At 36.6% G+C, this 21,071-nt stretch overlaps 1 protein-coding gene across 12 annotated transcripts in view; it reads right to left on the bottom strand.

Annotated features, from left to right (window-relative positions):
• Positions 1 to 21,071, bottom strand: part of VPS13B (vacuolar protein sorting 13 homolog B) — a 477,951-nt gene that overhangs the window by 381,837 nt on the left and 75,043 nt on the right. For 7 of the 12 annotated variants that reach the window (XR_013926946.1, XR_013926947.1, XM_080380100.1 and 4 more), the window contains exons 11-16: positions 20,286 to 20,423; positions 18,815 to 18,902; positions 14,663 to 14,854; positions 13,885 to 14,054; positions 10,992 to 11,186; positions 9,236 to 9,360 (exon numbers count right to left, since the gene is read on the bottom strand). Coding sequence is in view for 10 of the 12 variants with exons in the window: in XM_080380100.1 (XP_080236226.1) it covers positions 9,236 to 9,360; positions 10,992 to 11,186; positions 13,885 to 14,054; positions 14,663 to 14,854; positions 18,815 to 18,902; positions 20,286 to 20,423 (908 nt within the window). In the remaining 2 variants the exon portion in view is untranslated. Of the gene's footprint in view, positions 1 to 6,809; positions 6,879 to 9,235; positions 9,361 to 10,991; positions 11,187 to 13,884; positions 14,055 to 14,662; positions 14,855 to 18,814; positions 18,903 to 19,614; positions 20,264 to 20,285; positions 20,424 to 21,071 lie in introns of those variants that run through there. The other 5 variants (XM_080380097.1, XM_080380102.1, XM_080380103.1 and 2 more) reach the window with 5 other exon arrangements.

Consider the following 21,071-nt stretch of genomic DNA (forward strand, 5'->3'; position numbering starts at 1 on the left):
CACCTCAGAAATTATCAAACGTTCAAAAATTACACACACATTTATGAGAAAACAGCCCAGATCATAGGCTCTGTCTATGGTGAGAACCTTTCTACAGCACAGCTGACCAGATGTGACCCTATCCTGTAGGAGAAAAAGACTTGAGTTTAGAGCTGTATTTTATGCAGAGAAGTCACTATCCCAGAAGTCTGACCCTTCTCCAAACAGCACAGAAGCAAGGGATACAAGAATGCAGGTGAACAGAGGCTCTGTTCTTTTCTCCTCTAAAGATATTGCCTAAAGCAAGGATATTAGCCAGCCTTGAAAGTTAGGAACAGTGGCTTGTAAAGCCTAACTGAGATAGGAGACAGGAGCTTCTTTCTGGGGAGCAAGGAAGAGGAACTGCTTCCAGCAGGAACAGTCACAAGGGCAGATCAACAGACTTTGCCATCTCACAATAAGCTAAGTAACTTGCAGAGTACTCTCCCAACCCTTGTAGAAACAGAAGACAAAGTGACAAAAGCTGACAGTGTCATTTAAGAAGGAAAGCAGCACTAAAATGCCCACAGAATTATCTTCTTCTCTCAGGTTTCAAATGGCAAGAGGAAAAAGGAAGAAAAAAGCCAATACAGTGGAATTAATAGATTTGAGATTATGGCAGAAGGATGGAGAAGAGACACCAAGAAAACAAGAAACAAAAACGCAAATGAAAAGAAGTATTTTTAGAGTATTTCCAATAAAATGCTTGGAAAATGGGAAGAATGTAAGAACAGAAGAAACTCAAGGCACGTGTGAGGAGAAAAAGCTATATGACAAACTTCTTTCAAAGTGCTTGGAAACTGAAAGTAGGGGTCAGGAAAAATAAAATTATATTTAGAGCATTAAAAGGAAGATTGTTGTGGAATGAAATGATGATAATGGAAACAGAAAGAAAATACTCATATCTAACTCATACACACACTAAAGCGCACCACCCTCTTTACTGCCCTCTTTGCAAATTTCTCACATATACCTTTTTTGAATACATTGTCTTAACTCACCTCTAAGTACTCCCATGAAAATTGTGTGAAACAGGAAAAAAAGTGACCAAATGTAGATAAACTTGCCTAAATGTTCTTTTTCCTGGCAATTATTAACAGCTGCAAAGTTGTTAGAAGATGGTCCACAACTCACTGAAAGAAGCACAAAAATCCCATTTTGTTTCCTCTCTGGAAAGTCCAAAGATCTTCTTGGGAACTAACACAGTGTCAAACTCCCTGCTGAAGATGCAAGAGCCAAACACAACCCCAACTTCAAGTAAACACTAACAGCTTATCTGAATGAGAAACTTTGTCCAGAAAGGTAAGTTGGTTAGGCTGAGGTTTTCTGTGAATTTCTTCTAGAAAATACTTTAGCATACTACTTGTTTTGTTTCATGAATAGATAAAATCTTCTGGTGGAAGACAATGCACTTACAGCAAGAGAAAAAAAAAGGTTGTTTGAAATTCTGGGAATTTTTTTATATCTAGACCACAAAGGTCAGAGAGGTAAGAAGGTGCTCATCTGCATCAGATAAAACAAAATAAATATCTGAACTAAAATACTGGACTGAATGGAGATGCCACAAACAGATGCCCTTCAGTTTCAGGGTGCAAGTTGCAAGCAAGTTACTTGCTTATTTGCCAGCTAAGGAAGGCCAAGTGTCGGCTCCAGTAACAGACTGGGGCTGTGCATACTGTTTACCTGTTGGCTTGCTCCCTGCCAGTCTCAGGTCATGGCAGCTGGCACTTTCTCAAACAATGCTGAAGGGACCAAGCATGCCAGAAGCTGTCCCCAGTCTGGACTCTGCCCACAAGCTTCTTAGCCTTAATTCCTAACCCCCTTTGGGGAGTGGAAAGTTACAAAAGCTACAGGTAGGCATGTGAGCCACAAGAGGCAACCAGGTCTCAAGGCCACAGACTGGTTTCTCGAATGTTTTGTTTAGTAGGACAGATGGATGCCAGCTCAGAACCCATATTTCTCTGTGTGATTCACAGATACATTTAAAGGGGCAAAAAAAAAAAAAAAAAAAGGCATCAGCTGCAGGTAAAATGCAGGAGAAATAAAGGACAAACCCTCTCTGTGAAGAATGGCCACCAGTCGATCTTTTTGGCCAAGGTTTACATGGGTAAAGCCTCCTAACTGAGGATATGGCTGAAACCCTAACCAGGTATTTTCTACAGACAGTGGTAACACTAAGTAAGAGAAACAATTTCCAAATACATTCAATACAAAAGGGATATATATTAGGGATTCAAATTTTCTTTAGTATTTATGTTGCCTAACAGCACTTCAGCTTTAAGACAGTAAGTTTTTCATACATTTCCACCAGTCTCAAATAAAGCAAAACGTAGCTTTAACCCTGAAAGTCCTACACATTTTAAAATAAATACCCTTTGCTTGTTTCTAGTACAAATGACAGCAAATACTGATGGCAACAGTTAAAACAACCAGGAAAAAGTATTCACCACGTGCAATCACTTTCCCTGGACAATATTAGTTAATAGGCTTAATTTAATTTCACTGAAGAGCCTTGACAATTCATTAGTCTAAATAACTACACTGGAAACATTACAGATGACCACCCTTCACTGTCAACTCTGCTGAATTTCCTCCTCACGGACAATACTACAAAAAATACAACTGCTTCCAATTTACATTGATTAAAAGTGCAGTTTTAACAGATCTGCTGAATGCTGACTGCCACATCTGCTGAGAAGCAGTAACATTAGATCTGGACCTGATTAAAAAAATTAAACTAAAGGTTTCCAACTGAAGCTAATTTGTAGTCACACCAATCAAGCTGCAAGTCATGTACTCAAAATGCAAAACCCCTCTTGGACAGAGGATTGTTATTGGTGACTGACAACAGCTCCTTCCAGAAGAGTATATTTAAGAAGCGCCCCAAAATGTTTGTGTTGCGACTTGATATGTTAATATCATTGCAGATAAGGAACTGTGTAGAACACTTTCTAAAGCATCTTCGTCCTTATACACAAGCATAGCCTACTTTAACTTTTATAATGAAAGGTAAGTTATACCATGTTATCAATGAAACATCATTCTCCTGTTAAAATTGTTAAATCACCCTGTATTACTGTTCACAATTTGCTCTGATATATTGACATAACTACTCCTCAAATACAAAGATGCACAGTAAACCAAACTTCTGAAAGTGTCAAATCCACTGCTCACACAGCTGTACCAAAACCAGCTACCAATAAATTAAGAAAAACAACAAATCTGATTTAGTATTATGTCCTTTGATGCATTTTCTAGGCTATGGCAGAGAAGTGCACAATGCTGAAGCAATCCAGCAAACTCCCTAGACTGATTGATTATTCACATCTGAGGCAATTCTACACAACCACCTTTGCAGAACCCAAGAGAATGACTGTTTCTGTCTGCTTTTGCACACTCCATGTCATTGGCATCTCTCAATAGTTTGAACAGGTTTTTACATGTGCTAGCTCTAACTCAAATGGTGCTGATGTGGCTGAAACTCTCTCCTGGGCATCTGTTCAGGCATGCACTCTCAGATCTTTTCTGTTTTGAAGGATATTCTGAATTTTCATCTGGCAGTTATATCTAATTACTGACATAACTAATAGTCACAACTGAATGCCACAAAATGAGTTTCCTGTGTTTTCAACCTGTTTCTGCTTCTGACCCAGGAAACAAGCATGCCCCTCAACTGCCCATGTGAAACACAATCCACACCCAATCTAAACTGACATAACTCTTGATTTACTGTGACTAGTCAATAAAACAGGCTGCCAAAATCAAGGTGTAAGTGTCAGTTTATTGGAAAACTTCCTAGATTTATGATCTAATGATCTAATGTTCGCAGTTGGTGGATATCTGGGCTCTGCTTCCTGCCAGCAGCGTCCACTTGCCTCTTACTAGCACAACTGCGCTGAACTGCTTGACAGCTACATCTCATGACTCTCACAAATCTACTGTGATTTCTAGTTCTAAGCAGCATTACTCCACTGGATGAGCCCTGCAAAGATGTTTCAATCAAAAAAGTAACAACAAAAGACAAGTAATTCATCCGATCCCCCATTATACACTTTTAATCCTCTCTTCAGTGAGCAGCAAATCCTAAAATCTCCCACTGTCATCACAGTAGTACCTTGTTGGTAAAGATCATGTCAGCAGGAGCCTATTTCCTTGCTAAAGAGCTTCTTACCATACAAGAAGCCAGATCTTCGTCTACCACACTGCTTGTGGATCAACGTAAATTGTTCTCACTTTGGTCAATTCATTGTGATACCATTAAACATACACAGGATTTTCAAGATGACCCATAAAGCAGACATGACAAGGCGCACATCTTGAGTCATATAGGAGCTTATCATAAGCCTACTGCATCACGCACAAAGTCAAACAATTAACTATCAATATGAATACAGTCACATGGCACACCACTACATGGATTGTTTAACAGAAGGATGTCTAGCTTGTAAAAGGGGACATATGACAGAAGAAAATGGAAGTAAAGCTGTATAAAAATACAAACACCTCTACAGTAACAAAAATTACAAACCTAAACAGCAATAACACAAGGTCATTAGAACCCTTAGTTTTTGTAATGTTTAACATTCAAGTTAGAAATTTTTAAAAACTTGAACTAAATTATGTGTACAAAGCAACCATTTGGCAACTTCACAGTGACAAAGTCAAAATAAAAGCTAGGAAGTCAGGTAAAAAAACCTCAAAATGCTAATTTTCAAGTTGATGGCAAAGTATGTTTCTCAATATTATTGTATAACAGCCAGCCAACAGGAGGTTATGACCTATCGTGCCAATGTAACGTAAATGTAACAGATTCTAGAGACATAGTAAATAATTACCTTTACAGTTAAATCTGTGTTGAAATACTAAAACCATCTATATTAATGTCCTTAAGGGTTCATAAAAACAAAGCCAACAGAAAATATATATATTCCATGTGAGGATCCCTGTATCTAGATTTCTACAGTGATGTTTGGGTACTGTAAAGGCACACATTTTAACTATGTCAGGACTGTAATCCACAGCATTCAAAAGTGAAACAAGTGACATCATATCTCTGAGAAGCTGAGGTGCCCAGCATGACAGATGTGACTGACTTTAAAAGCAGAGAAAATTTTATACTTTTGTCAGCTTTTGTCAATAATGATTAGCTCTTCAACAAAAACACTGAAGGAAGGAGACACCGTGCCAACACAAATCAAATATAATTTTGTCAAGAATTCTTCCTTAAACTGCTTGACTAAGATTTGCGCATTGCCTATGTTTAAGCTGAAATTTATTGCCCAACACGGTACCTGCAGAGAAAAGCTCAAAAGTAAGAACCTTTGCAAAAATTGTAACCATTTAGTCTCAAAGATTTTTTTGTTGGTTTATTTACCAGTAACTATCTACATCTACTTGCAAGTTTCTATTCCAGATTTTTGTTCTGACAGAACAACAACTCAAGAACAATCTATTAACTTCTCTGTACTTTCAATAATTAAAGTACAGGCCATGAAAGCCTATATACTAACTTACCCAGCAGGTCCTCAACTCATTCATAAAAGGTTCATTCACACCCTCAAATTTAACACAACCAGCTACCAGTCAAGGCCATACTGGTGCTTCCTTGCAGACAGCAAACCAGCAGCTATCGTTCTGGTTTCAAAATGAGAAAGAGGAGACTCATTATCAAGGAAACAGACTCCTTGAAAGCAGACTACTGGACCAAGAAGCTTAACAGAAAGGATGCAGGGATAGCTCATGTCATCCTCATTTATAGCCTTATTCCAGCAGTGTTTAGAGTCTCAAAAGCTGTCACAGGTGGAGACAGGGAGAACCTTCCGACAGATCTGATAAAGAAAAATGAGAGACTGGAACACTTGTCAAAGGAAGGGAATTTAAAGAACACTGGTCAAGAAACGAAGAAAAGCAATAAAATAAAACACATAACTGGATGAATATCTAGCTCAAAATATGTAGATGACACCCTTCACTATCAATCCATATACCAGAAAAATAAAGGAAAGCTATTCAGTATTTATCTTTTTAAAGTTACTTTAATATTCTTCAGAAGTACAATAAAGTGATATTTTATAAGTGATAGATGGTTGTTAACACTGAAGTGTCTTACACTAGATTACCTCATCTGTTGCCACAGATATTGTAGCCAAAAAGAAAAAAAAACGGAAAAAAAAAATCAGCTAATTCCTCTCAAGATTTCTGTTTAGCAATAAACATTCTTGTCATTCATTCTGGGCTTTTAACCATATTCTGCTAATTCTCAGTTGTTTTTAGACATCCTCCTGAAAGCTTTGAACGCTGCTTTACAATCTGGCATGCAACACTATGTAAAGCAGTTGTAAAATATTGACATTAACATTGTATTTTGCATCTTGTTATGCTTGACAAAAACAGAAGACCAGATGTTTTTACTTTCATATAAAAATAGATTAGCTATACAATTTAAAAGATGTCCAAGACTAAGTTAACTAGTGAGCTTGAACATATTTCTTTTGAGAAGAAAGTGTATTAACTGAAATTAAAACAGACATCAATCTAGTAGGGAAACAAAACAACACTTTTGTAACATTTATGGTTATTTACTGGGCTGATATTGCTGAAATTTTATCTGTTAGAACATGCTACCAAGTTTTATCAGCTAGTTTTAAAAAATAGTTTAAATAATTACTGCAGTATTTTATACATCATATACATTTTGAGATTATTATATTGAAACTAGAAAAGAAAGCTATTCTACTGATTTATGTCAGAAATAAAGTTGAGATTTTCACTGCTAACTCAAAACATACTACCTGAGGGATTCCATAACAGTTCATAAAATGTCTTTGTTTTTAAATGGTATGGTCTGTAGTATATATTTTCTGTGAAGAAACAGAAGAACACATGTAACATCAGATGTGTGTACTTTAAGAAACCATGGAATGCGAAATCTAAAAATCCAAATAAAGCAGGTGGTATAATTTGAGGGGGGGGGGAAGACTGAAATTAAGTTTAATGACATTACCAGGTTATCCTACCAGACTAATTCTCACTCACTGCATGACTTCAATGAAGCCCTCAGTCCTCATGCTGATTTCGATTTAGTTCAAGTGCTATTTGATGCGTTTCATCTGGAGTTTTATTCACTTCAAACTACACTTCATTTAACCAGGCTGCTGCTGTACTCATTTGTTTTTCTACTTTATTACCCGCAAATTGGTGTTGCTTAGTTTAGATAAATTGTTGGAATAAGTTAGTTTTATATAATTATTTCACACTGTTAATAAATAAATAAGCTTTAGAAAGATACCATATCACAGAAATAAGGGAGAAAAGTATTAAAAGTATTGTGTAATATACTAGACCACAATAACTGTTGTCCTTACAAGATCTATTAACAAATGCTGATAGATGACTTGCTATTTTAAGGCAAGACCATTCCCCTGCCTCCACTCCCCAAAACTACTTCTCATTTTATTTTTCTACCATACTCTATTTTCCAGCTGCGCAGGTATCATAATACAATGTATTTTCAAAAAAGAGAAAGGAGAGAAAGTGAGCAAAACTGAAAGCATCAGAGAGAAGCACAGTACACGAGAGACAGAATGTGAGCGCAAGACCACGCACACATGAGCTAAAGCATGATGGCAAGCATGCAACAGCGCTTCTGAAAAGGCATGAGAGACCAAGCATAAGCAAGCAAGAGAATGAGCACAGCAAGCACAAGCGTACACAGAAGAGTACCAGTGCACTCATGAGAAAGCACTACTGCTTGAAAACCATGAATTTCCCAGACAGATTTTTAACTATTTTTCATCTCTAAATTTTATTTTATTGTGCAATACTAACATGGCATTTTATAATGCTAGTAAATAGATTTAAGATTACCATTAAACACTAATTCTAGAGTTTGCTAACAAGAATCACTAACAAGATCTTAGTGTCAAATGTGAGGTCATGTCAGGAAAGGCTGTCAATCCTACCAGAGTACTGAAGTACACTGATTAGTGGTGATTATGTGTTATCATGGTAACATTTATTATTTTTTTGCAAAATGCTGCAGCAGAACAGCAATTCATTTGAAGTGGTAGGTACTTTTCTGAACTATTGATGGAAAATACGAGAAAGTCAATTAGGCTGCTACCACCTGGTGGTGTGCTATTTATGTTAAAAACCTCTTACACTTCACATGGTATCACAGCTTGTGAGAAAAAACACACTAGCATGTTCTGTATGTAGCACTAAGAACAATCCTAGATGTAGTCTTTTTTATCTATAAACCATTAAACTTTCACAAGCAAATGAATTTTACAAATTAGCTATACAACACCATGTTTGAAGTCAAAGTATTTTAACACATTAACCTGTTTTCCTGTTATCTTGTCATTTTATCCGAGATTCTTCACATGGATTTAGTCATACAGTAGTATTGCAGACAGCTACTGCTCAAATAAGGAAAATTAATGTCCTGCCCAAAGTATTGCCAAAACCCATTTTCTTGAAAATCGTTTTTATAAATACAATTTATTAATAAATTACACACTGATATTTACTTTACAAGTTTCAACTGTAGAGATAAGTTTAAATACTGAATTTACACGGCATTGAAGTTACTAAAAATAAAATTTGTAGAGCTCATTTTATAATAAAGTACAAAATTGTTTTCAGAACAAAAGCGTTTGCATTTAAAATCTGAATCTGAACAACTATAAATAGCTTAATACCTGGTCACAACATTAAAAACACCTCCTACTGTAATGAGTAACAGGGAAAAAAGAAAAGTGGCTAGCAGAGACTACCTTTTTGTGGAGTTGGGGTGTTTTGCTTTTCTTTTTTTTCCCCCCCATTTGTTGTTTTTTATTTGGTTACATTTAAAACAGAAGGAGCTAACTGTTCAGTTAAATACAACAAGCTCGCCATCAGTATGTAACTTCAGATTTTCTATTCACTCAAGGAAGAATGGAAATCGGTTCACAGAATTCTACAAGGTCTAGAAGAAAGCCATTTACTACAGGGCTTGCATAGCCTGCTCTCTCAACCAAACAAGGGTCCGAAATGTTTAATAACAACCATCCTTACAAAGAAATCTATTCATGAGAACAGACTTAAGAGTAGAATATGACAGAAGAGACACAGAAGTTTAGGGATATATATGACGCTTGACATTTTGAAATCATTCATTAGAAATGTAAAAGCAGTTGAGTACATTAAGGTACTAATTAATGTAATTAATGCTCACCAATATTTAGGAAACTTGATCTGCTTGCCATAAACAGCAGTACTGAATGAGGGGATAACTGAAACAGGCATGCAGTACAATCCTTTATTGTCCAAAGAAGTCAGTGCTGCTTGAAAACCAAATATCTGAAACAAATTAAGTTGGTCAAAGGGTATACTATCACTTAATTAGATCGCTTCCAAGTTACTTTTATAACAAAATATACACATTTTTAAATATACTCAATAAATATTAAAAAGTATATTATTTTCAAATAATTCTTTTTCTCCAAAACACAAATATAACTAGAAAAATCTATCTAAAATAATGTCCCAATAGGAATAAATATAAAAAAATTTCCCTCGTTCAAAAATAAGTGTTAACTATGCTCTGATGAATTTAAAAAAAAAGTGCTGAATTATAATTTATCAACTATAATACATTATTCTATGTCCTTTAAATTTGCAGACTACACATTGCCTTTCATAAAAAAAATAAAATCACTTTTTGTAATTATAATAACACTGGCCTAATAAAAAAAGAAAGTGGTGTTTTAGGAAATTATAAGCTTGCCTTCAAAGCTTTTTTCTTAATACAAACATCTAAAGAAAGGTTCATCACAACTATTCTTTATAATTTTTCCCCTGTTCAATGGAAAACAAATGGTTGCAGAGTCAATTTTTTTAACATGCTGTATCACCATTTACATAACAGGACACTGCAGCCTATATTAGAGCAAGCCAATACACCTTTTAAGTATCAAAATTCCACGTTTAAGACTCAAAATTCCACATTTTCAAAACATTGATCAAACAGCTGCTAAAAACTTTTTGAAGAGAAAAAAAATCCCTCAAACTGAAGAACATACAGATGACTTGCAATATTGCCACCCCAATCACTTCAAACGTGAAAGAAAGTAAACATGTCATCCAGAAAACTGAAAGCTTGCCATGCAACTCTGGGACAGATTTTTTTTACACAGATAGTAAGAATTTTGTGGTTTAAACCTCTATTGAGATAACAGCATGGAAGCAAATGGATAACTGGAAAATTTAGCAAAATTAACAGTACCAGTAGCAAATATTCACATTTTAGCAGCACCCAAAAGGTTTCAAACAGCCGAAGCCCATCCTAAAAGGTTGGAAGGCCTATTTTAAAACTCCTCTTGAAATTTCACTTTTTCATTCTACTAAAATCTCAGCAGATGGCAATTGAATAATCTCAAAGTAATTTTTCAGTAGCTTTTTAAAATTCCCCCAACCTCACAATAAGAACTCCTTTCACGTAACGGGTCTTTAACAGAGAACATTCAGAGGTTTTCCTCTTATAATAAAAACAATGAAAATATTTGGCAACAGTTTCCTATCGCACACCCTCACTATCATGGCTTTGCTCTATCAATACCACTAGAAGTGATGCTTTTATCTCATAATATCCTATCAATTTTCTAACTGTAATTCACTGCAACCTACATATTCTGTGAGTGTTATCCTAAGAGGGGAAAGGTTTCTTTCCAAATTATTTTAACTCAATCTTGCCACAAAGACCTTGAGGCTTCAGTCTGCGTAGTTTCCTCATGTGAAGTTGTCTGCTCATATTACAGGTCAGAAGCACCAATCCCAAACAACAGCATCCTGTGAACTCTATTTACTCTGTGTCCTTTCAGATAAGCTGAAAACTTTTTCCCAAGAAACCTGCTAACACTTGGGATTACCTAGGCATATTCACTTTTCCTCAGCACACTGCAGTAAGAAACAGATCTCAAGCCTTCTTTTACCTTCAGATAGCAGTGTGAGTAACAGTAATGAAGCAGGTTGTCAGATGGCTGGCTGAGGTTGCTGACCACATGCACCAGTTGCTCGGCGTACATTGGCATTGAGTACTCCAGGTTAACCTTATCCACCAAAATTCGGATGGAAGGTAAAGGCCGCAGGGGCTGGAAGCTTGCAGCATTTAACAGTCCACTTAAGTTCTAGGAGAGAGTTGGAAAAGACATGCAATTATTACACTACAGATGTATTAGCTACTGTATCTACATATTTTTACCTCCACACACATACAAGCAAATCTACATGTAATAAGCTGTCTCCAGATACCATGGTCTTATGGTCATTGTAGTACGAATCCTCAAATGTTTTCAGAATAATTTCTTCAAGGTTAAAGTTCACGTATAAAACTTTTTATCCAGAATTGCCTTGAGCACCCATGTCCAGGTACTGGCAAGCAGGGGTGGCCTCTGTGATGGGAGACTGAGGCTGTCCCATCCCCAACACAGTTGGTTCCAGCCAGTGCTACAGCAGCCTCATCACAGGACACAGCTGAGTCCCTCGGCCAAGCCAGTCACACTTCTATGGAAACAGGCTTAAGAAAGGGCAAAAATGCTACACAGGCTGAAGGACTCAGGTGACAGGGAGTAAGAAACAGCAATACAAACAGCAGGGTCAGAGAAGAAGGTGGGGCTCCAGACACCAGAGCAGAGATTCCCCTGCAGCCCTTGGAGATGACCACACCTAAGCAGACATTCACACTGCAGCCCGTGGAGCATCCCACACTGGAGCAGATGGATATGCCCTGAAGGACACTGCAGCCTTGTGGACAGCCCGCACTGGAGCAGATTTTTCCTCAAGGACGGCAGTCTGTGGAAAGGACTCACACTGGAGCAAGGGAAACGGTGACAAAGAGGGAGTGGCAGAGATCAACTGTCATGGACTGACCGCAACCCCCCATTCTCCATCCCTCTGAGTTGCAGGGTGGGAGGTAGAAATAACCAGGGAATGAAGGAGTGAATGAAGTTGAGCCTGGGAAAAAGAGGGGGCGGGGGAAAGGTGTTATTTTGATTCCTGTTTTTGCTGCTCACTATCTAAATCTATTTTAATTAACAATATATTAAATAAATTGTCCTGAAGTCCAGTCTGTTTTGCTCATAGTGGTAATTGCTAAGTGATCTCCCCCTCGTTATCATCTTGACCCATCCTACTCCCCCCCCCACCAGCACCACCACCATTATCCTGATGAGGAGGGGGAGTGAAAGAGCAGCTGGGTGAGTATCTGGCAACTGGCCAAGGTCAACCCACTACAAGAATATATCAAGTGAAAATATTTTGTTCTCTAAAATATGTGTTTACATTTTTATCACTCCAAAGCACTATCACCATACTAAACTCGTGCTGACCTAACCTTTACACTGTCGTATATTATTACATATTCAGTCATACCAGACATCTCGACAGAAGATGATGTCACTAAAAAAAAAAAAACAAAACAGAACAAAAGACCCACACCAAAAAAAAAAACCAACACCAAAACCCCAAAAATTTACACATCCAACTATACTTTTAATGGGTATGATGAAAAATAAGTACTCTATCTAGTACAAGACAGACAAGATTCTGGACATACCACAATGAGTTTGCTGGAGGGCTAGCAAAGTGGTTAGGGGGTTGGAGCACATGAGCTGTCTTCTCTCAGGAAAGACTGAGACAACTGGAGTCATTCAGCCTGCCGAAGGCCAAAGGGAGATCCTACTGCTATCTATCTACAGCTGCCTGCTGGGAGGGTACACAGAAGAGGGAGCCAGACTCTTGGCAAAGGCATACTGTGAAGGGACGCGTGGCAAAGGACACAAGCTGAAATGCAGGCAATTCCAAGCACGCCTATGTGCAAGCTTTTTATGGAATTATCTGTCCTTGGAGGGAATCCAGCACTTCACTGGACAAGTCCCAGAGCAACCTGCTCTACTTGGGCTTGCTTTGAGCAAGATGCTGGACTACTAGAGATCATCTCCAGGGATCTCTTCCAATCCAAATTACACTATGAACCTAAAAAATTATTTAAACTTGTATCAAAATATGACAGTAAGTTGATGTATATAAACTTTCAATCTAAAATTCAAAATTATTATTACTTTTAATAGGCTTGGCTTCACTCAGGAAACAAATTGAAACGTCAAGTAAAAAAACAACAACCCACAAACAAAAAAACCTACCACACTACCAAAAAGTTCATTTGAATTCAACTTGTTTGCCCCAAATATACAATAAATATGGGGCTATTCTTCCATTATAAAAATACCATCTGCTCATGCCCATAAGGTGAAAAGCACTACAGTCCACTGAGATATTCTGGGATGAAAGGAAATAATGCTTCCCATTAGGCACCTGGCAATGTCCTATTTTCCAATATTAGAAGCTTCTGAATGTATCGTAACACATCAAGAGACAACAGATTTGTCACCAGTTCAGCCACTCCAGGCAGCTTAACTGAAAAGCAGCCTAAATTTAAGAAAACGATACACACACTCCTGAAGTACACTCACTGAATAAATGGCACATACTTGAGATTTTACATATGTTGCAGCCTTGAGACTAGTGATCCAGGTATTATGTATGTTAGTGTATTTCACTTCACCAATGAAAATGGCTATACAAGCACACTGTAAGAAACACCATAAACTAAGACTTTCATTTTCCACACTCTTGCACATACACATATGATCTCAAATCACATAAACGTGCTGCAAATAAGCACATTCTATAAGAAAATACAGCACAAGTTAGATATCTGCTGACCAGGGGAGTGTCATCTATTACACTATCAAGATAATTTAATGTCATTGTGTCACCGCACCTCAAAAAAAACCCTAACCAAATCAAGAAACAATGCATACATACCTTCTCACCCATGATTACGGGCATCAAGTGGTCTAGCAAATTGAATTCTGCCACAGGGATTATAATTGTACATTTAAGAACAGTGAATGTTGTAAGTCGAGTGGGAATGTATTCCTCCAATGATACTACTTCCTCCGAGCTTGGCATAGTTCTGTTTCCATCCATAATATCTAAAATCAATCAAGATTACATATATTTGATTAGAATACATAAACAATCTCCCACAGCTGCTGTTTCAGAAATAGTTAGGGACTAGCAAAAAATTGAAAGTTAGTTTCAAAATAATTAATATTTTTATTCCACACTGGTTCTACCTAAGGCTAAATGCAATCATAACTACACCTTTCTTACTTTGAAACCTGTACAGTGCACTCTCAGAAACTCATTCCTGTTTACCATAGCTAGTTTCCCTGAATTTTTATCCTGTACAACTATTATTTCAAACTAATAAATACATACCAACAGGAATAATTTTGTAGTCTTAGAAAACAAAGCAAGCTAGAGCTGTCAAGGGAATAAGCACTCCTTAGTGAGCAAGAGGCTTGTAATTGAAACAAATAGCCTCCCAAGTGTCAGAAATTACCTCAGAGGTATATCCAACACTGATAGGGATTTTATTAATTTTATGTTAATTTTATGTTTATTTTTAATTTTGTCCTTAGGATTCAAAATCCCCTGACAGATCTGGAGTTTAAGTATTTGGAAGTTGCACATTCAAAGGAACTGAATTTTGTCTGGTTTAATTCTGTATATTTGTATATATACAACAGGAACAAACCTGGATTAGTTCTGCTGTATGGCTCATATTCATGTTCCAGAGCACAAACTATCATTTTCATTATCCGGTGTACCGCACTGCTATCCAATCGAAGATTGAGTGGGCCCACAATAAGATTTTTTGTAGACATCTCCTGAACATTTCCAAATTCTTCACTCTTTACTGAAGAAAGGTCTTGCTGATTTCCAGAAACTACAAGAAGTTTCATAAATGACAACAAATTATACCAAACAATTGGACATAAAAAAATTTTTTTATCAGTTACTTTTGTTTCAAATGCTGTGATCAGGCTTATAAATAAACAGAAAATATACCAATGCAACTTCAACAAATAAATATGCAGTGACTGGTTTAACGTATTTTAACATGTTTTAGAATTCTCTTTATAGCATCTTCCTTCACTGACACAATCTGTCCATACTAACATAAATGGCAAGAAAAGCTGAGCTTGTCAATACTGGGCAGCGGGAGCTGCAGCTGCTGTGGACAGTTGACCTGCAGACATTTTGTCAAAGAGATGTAGGATCTGTCAACTTCTGAGTAGCTGAGGCTTTGTGGTTAAGCAGCCTGGGATGGTATGCTTCACAACTTCAAGGCAAACCTTACTTTAAAGGCAACTGAAAGAAAGCATGTTTTATTTCTGGTGCCTGAGAGGTTTTACCCTTCAGGGGAACATTCGCTTTTCCCTCCCTCCTTTACTATACTCATTCAAACAGTATTTTTAATGGAGGAAGGGGGCTTGGTTGAAAAGAAAGGATAGGGGGTTTCCCTCATGTTTAAATCATACTCTATAGAAGGTTCTGGATTGGTTCTAAGCACTGGTGAGGAGAAAGGTCCTTGAATAAACCCAGACTATGCCAAACTTGACACAGAGCTGGCCTAACAATCTATAGACTTCTACAGGCCTATACACTCAGCAGAGGAATTAACTTTGTCCCTAAAAGCCCAACAACAGCTGATTGTAAGAACATCTACAGCCTCTGCTTCCCTTTGTGTTTTGCTTACCTTTTCTGAGAAGAAAAAGTAAAAGCAAATGAAAAAAGGACAGAAAGATATCACTTTATAAAACCTATTCAAATCTTCAAATGGAAGTGAAGTTAGAACTCTTTCTAATAAATCCTGAAAAAGATATTAAAAAAAAACCCCAAAACCAACAGCATACAGCCTGCTGTCATAGTATGCTTTATTTAATACACAGTTAGCATCCATTTTTGTCCTTCCTATTCTACACAGTATTCAGTTTATATGAACACTATCAAGCAGTGTAAAAAACAAAAAATATCCAGGCCAAAAGCCTTTAGAAGTAATAACAGCCTACTCTTTCAAAAAGGTGAAGGAGGGGGAAGACCCATTTGTATGTATTTTATGTGTATGAACAATATACTGAAGTGACAGAATTTATACAAAAAACTTTCTAGAATAGTTCCATTTAATTCTGACTAAGCGCAAAGAGAATGTGATAGAAAACCTATTGATTCTACAGAAGTAGATGATGACAGGTTACTTTTGAAACTTCACAGAAGCATAAAGGAAAATAATTTCTGGTCACAGAGTATTCAAGTCTCCATGAACTCTATGTCTAACTCTAACTGGAAAAAAAAAAATCTTAACACGAGAGTGCTGCCTAATGAACTTGCCACCAAAATAAATAGGTACACATTTTAAGTACAACAACTTCAAAAGCACGCTGCATTAGGTCTGCAGGTCATGCAAATCAGTGATCGGGGAACTGACAGACCACACAGTGTTTCAGGGAAATTACTGTTTTGTACTGAAATATACCACACAAAATAGAAAATTAAAAATTAAAAATCAGAAGGGAAGGACAGACAGAATTTCAGAATAAGACTACTGTACATGACTATCTATCTTGTTTTCATTCAAAATACTAGAAGTGATTAATGCACTTCTATAAGTGACAGATGAAACACTCTTGAGGTTAATGTTATCCAGGAGGCACTTGTGGTTTAATCAGTAATCCTATGCTTCAGGAAAGGTTAAAGGTGCAAAGAATGTGTCAAACCAAAATTGCCTTGACAGATAAAAATCTTAAAATCACAGTAAGTGCCTCCTATAACTTAATCTGAGTTAGGTTTTTTAGGCAAAGGTGGTGTGCACTGATTGTAACTAAAATCATAGTTAATGTCAAAACAAGAAATAGTAAAATGTAAACTTATACATAAATGCTTTCATATAAGCACCATGTATTAAAAATGTAGCAAGATTTGTATAGTTTTCAAAATCTTGAGGTATTTATACCTTCATTTTAAAGAAATAATTTACACCTATTTGTTCATGTTCTGTTTAATAATTACATATTTGACTCACAATACAAATAAATAAGCTAGAAAATAACTAGCAGATGTCGTCCCATTTGCTGTTCTGAAGAAAAAAAATAATTAAAAGTTCAGGTTTTAAGTTCTTTATTCTAGAGCTTTACCAAGCATTTAAACTATTAATGAAAAAATTAATCAATCTAGTCATTCTTGTATGTAGACAGGTAGCTGAAATTAGAGGAGTAATAATGAAATTGAACCACACAGGAAGGATTGATAGGAAGCCAAGCTACATTTTCTGATGTGATTTCCTGGTGACTGATGCAGAAAATAAAAGCCAAGGCCCTGAGAAAGCAAAGTGAAAGAAACAGAAGAGAAGCCGGGCAGAGGATAAGGCAGTCAGAAAACGCCAGTAACCTGGCTTTGAGGGGGGAAAGTGTTACCAACTTCAGCAACTTCTGAAAAAGCATTACAGTCAGAAAAAGATATGCCATTATGCTCCTTGTGCATAGGAACAAGACAAAATACTCCACAAAATCCATTTTTCCTCACGATCAAATCATCTGAGCATATTCAAATTTCTGTACTAAAATTCAAAAAGGAGGTAAGGCTTACCCTAGGTCTTCAACTTTTCTACACAAAAGCTTTGCACACAATTGAACAGTTATTTCTTGATTAAAACCAGAAGCAGGCTGCAGCAGAAGCTTGAATTAATGTACATTTTCCCAGCTTCACATGACACTCATGGTACAGAGGGAAGCCTCAAAGCCAGGGAAGAGTAAATTACCTAGTGTATCCCTTTTATCAAAGGCAACAGCATCATTTATTTCTTTTCATAAACTTTGCATGATCCATCCTCTAACCAAACTGGAAGCTTTTATTTCTGGCTTCCTTTATACTTAATGTCCAACAAGTCCAAAAAACAAAAACATTAGGAGTTGAGACTTCTCTTACATAACAGCAAAAACATTAAAAAAAAACCCAGATGAGTTGGACTAGGTAACAAGGACAGATAAACATTTAGTCACAAAATAGCAAGAAGTTCCAAACAGATCTCCACTGGAATAGTGTTAATGATGATACACGCACAGATGGGGAAGAAAGCATTATTAGGCAATAAAACTGCAGAGCAGCAGCTATGGATGACAATCTTCCCAAGGGTGGGGGAAAATCACATCACAATTCATGGTAAGAATATATGTATAAAAACATATACATGTTGCTTGCTGATACATTAACTCCTTTGTCCTGGTTTGTAACACTTAAAATAGATACACTTACTGCACTGAGTCAACTGTATTGTCTCAGGTTTAGAAAAGTATTGATAGGAATCTGAAAAATTAATTAGAATTAGCCAACATGTATGTCTGCATGGTTTAGGCTAATATTTGCTCAAAAAGTTGTTCAGATATGTATATTTAAAGATTAATTATCTGCACTATCACTCATCCTTGCATTTTTCTTCATAGGAGAAAATGAGTGTCCTTTTCATCTTCTGCAAGAGGTATATGATTGACTTCATACCAGGATTTCTCAAGTCTTATTTTCTAATTTTTTTCAAAGTCAATAATGACAACTTTAAACAAAAAAAGACATCATAATTTAAGAACTTTACCACTGCTACAAGAAAATTATTTTCAGTTTAGCAACTGACTACAAAAGATACCATTGTGATTACTTATAGAGAGAAAAAAAAAAGGGAAGAACAACAACAATCAACAGCTAACCTCAAACACATCAATGAAGATGAAACCATTTTAACGATGAATCTGATGGTCAATCTAAGGTAAGTTAGGGGACAGTTGGCTAAGGACCAGCTGGGCATGAAAAGTCTTTGTTTCTATTATTTAACAGGGTAAACAATGAAGAGAGGTACCTTTGCTACTGGTGCTTTCCATTGTGTACAAGTAATCCATGTAGAAAGCCCCAAACCTCTGCATTCCAGCTACCTCTGTGTACATCTCCTACCAACAAAGCAAAGCAAACAAAAGAAAACGTTGTATAAGGAAAGAATCTTGAGATTACCAACTGATAGGTTGGTATGAGGGAGATATATTTATGTTTGGATTTGTGCATCAACACACGGAAAGGCTTATCAAAACAAAGGACAGAGGTTATCCCAAAGAATTCACCTTTCCGATAGGTAATGTAACTTCTATTTGAGGCCACACAAAGGCACATCCATAATTCCAGTGGACATGCTGACCAATTCATCAATAACATCTAGTTAATTAGTACCTTTAATGGAGTAAATATTCTTCACTTTACCTCTTGCAGTCAACAGATCTGCCTAATTAAATACACTGAAAAGGGAAGCTCATTCATTCTTGCATTTTTATTTAAGGAAGGAATAGGAAACTTATTAAGACTTCAAGCCATCATTGACATTTATACATAATATGATCCATTATTAAACAGCAAGTTTGCTTCCCCTCTTGCCAAAAAATAGGCAAATCATAAAAGCAGCGAAAAGAGACCAAGGAAAGAGTAAAGCTTAAAACTAAAACATACTACAGAAAACTTTTGAACATCTATAAGTACTTGTGATTTCACTAATCAATTCCATTTTTTTATGGGTTTCTTCAGGGTCACACTTCATCAGTAACTGAAAAGGTGAAAATAGTAAAATTTAAATTTAAAAGAAAAGAGATGTATTCAAAATGGCAAATGGCTTACCTGTACAATAGCACAGAACTCCACCTATGAACACACCTGGAAAGGACCACCTTGGTCATCGTATCCAGTACTTCATAATTGCAGACAATCAGGGAATATCTTTCAGTCACTGATAGTCTCTGTTGTTGTAAACTTTACTGCACAATTTAGAACAACAGAGACTATCAGTGACTGAAAGATTGCCTCTACTAAAGGCAGAATTAGCAAGACTTCCTTTAAGTAGACAAATACAGCACACAGGCAGTAAAATTAACATTCCCCAAGATTTGGTTTCAAAGAGAGCACTTCTTAGTTTGAAGACTACGAACTACTTACTGCTTGGCTTTAAAGAAGTATGTGCTGGTAAAGCTTGACCTTTTGCTAGAATTCTCTCGTATCTGTTTTTCTCTGCAGATGTCCTGTAGTTAATGCTTTTGGAAACTAAGGCATTAAAATCAGCTTTTGGAACAGGAGGGGAGGTTTGAGGTTTCTTTTGGATGTGTTTTTATTACTTTTTTTTAAAAAACACGAACAGGTTTACCTTTTTTTGGCCATCTGCAAAGTAAGATTCGATTAAACATGGCACAGTAATGAAAATCAGCCCTCTAACAGTACACAGATCTTAATATTTGTTAGAAGTTCATTAGAAGGCATTAGAAAATTTTTTTCTAAGAAAAATGTAATTCTCTGACCTTATGATGAGCTGCATCCAATATAAATTCCGCACGTATACTATTATTTTCTGGACTTCTGTAATCAAATAGTGAGTTGGTAAGGTATGTCATCCCTTTTGCGCTCAAATTTTCTCCACAGTTAAAGAAGTAGGCCTCCTTCATGAGGTAGCAGAGAATAGTAATAAGGCAGGGGAGAAAAATGCATTAAAGTCAACAGAGTGCTTTCCATTCTATCATAACACACTAATGACACAGTAGCAGCCCTCAAGAACTTACTTAATTATGAATGAAGATAATTGAAATAACTTCATTCAAACAACATTGAAGCTCATGTCCACTCCCCCCCCCATTTTCAAACTCAAAATGGCCTGAGCTAGTGAATATTATACAGCCCATGATACAGAACATACTAGTTTAATTTTAACAGAAAAAAACCTCAGATCATTGTTACTCTGAATTCTGCCTCACTCTCATAACTACACACGATTTTGTCATTACATACTCCACTTTTCAGACGGACCAATGCCTTTCAGGTGTTTTATCTGTCCTTTTCATGATAAACAGTTCCTTCAATGTATGACCTGTCAGCTACCTTATCACTCTTCCTCATTAATCTGGATATTTACATGCCTTCTCCATATGACAGACCCCCTATCCTACTGAAATCAACACAACTTTAACATCAAGAGTTTTTCTTCAAAAAAAGTCATTCATACAAGGTCAACTGTTTTCAGCCATCTATTCTCCATCACATAGAACAAAGCTGGAAGCTTTAGGAAAGGCACAGTCCCAACTATAGCAGTT

The sequence above is a fragment of the Falco punctatus genome, assembly GCF_963210335.1.
Source record: "Falco punctatus genome assembly, chromosome: 3".
NCBI lineage: Eukaryota > Metazoa > Chordata > Aves > Falconiformes > Falconidae > Falco > Falco punctatus.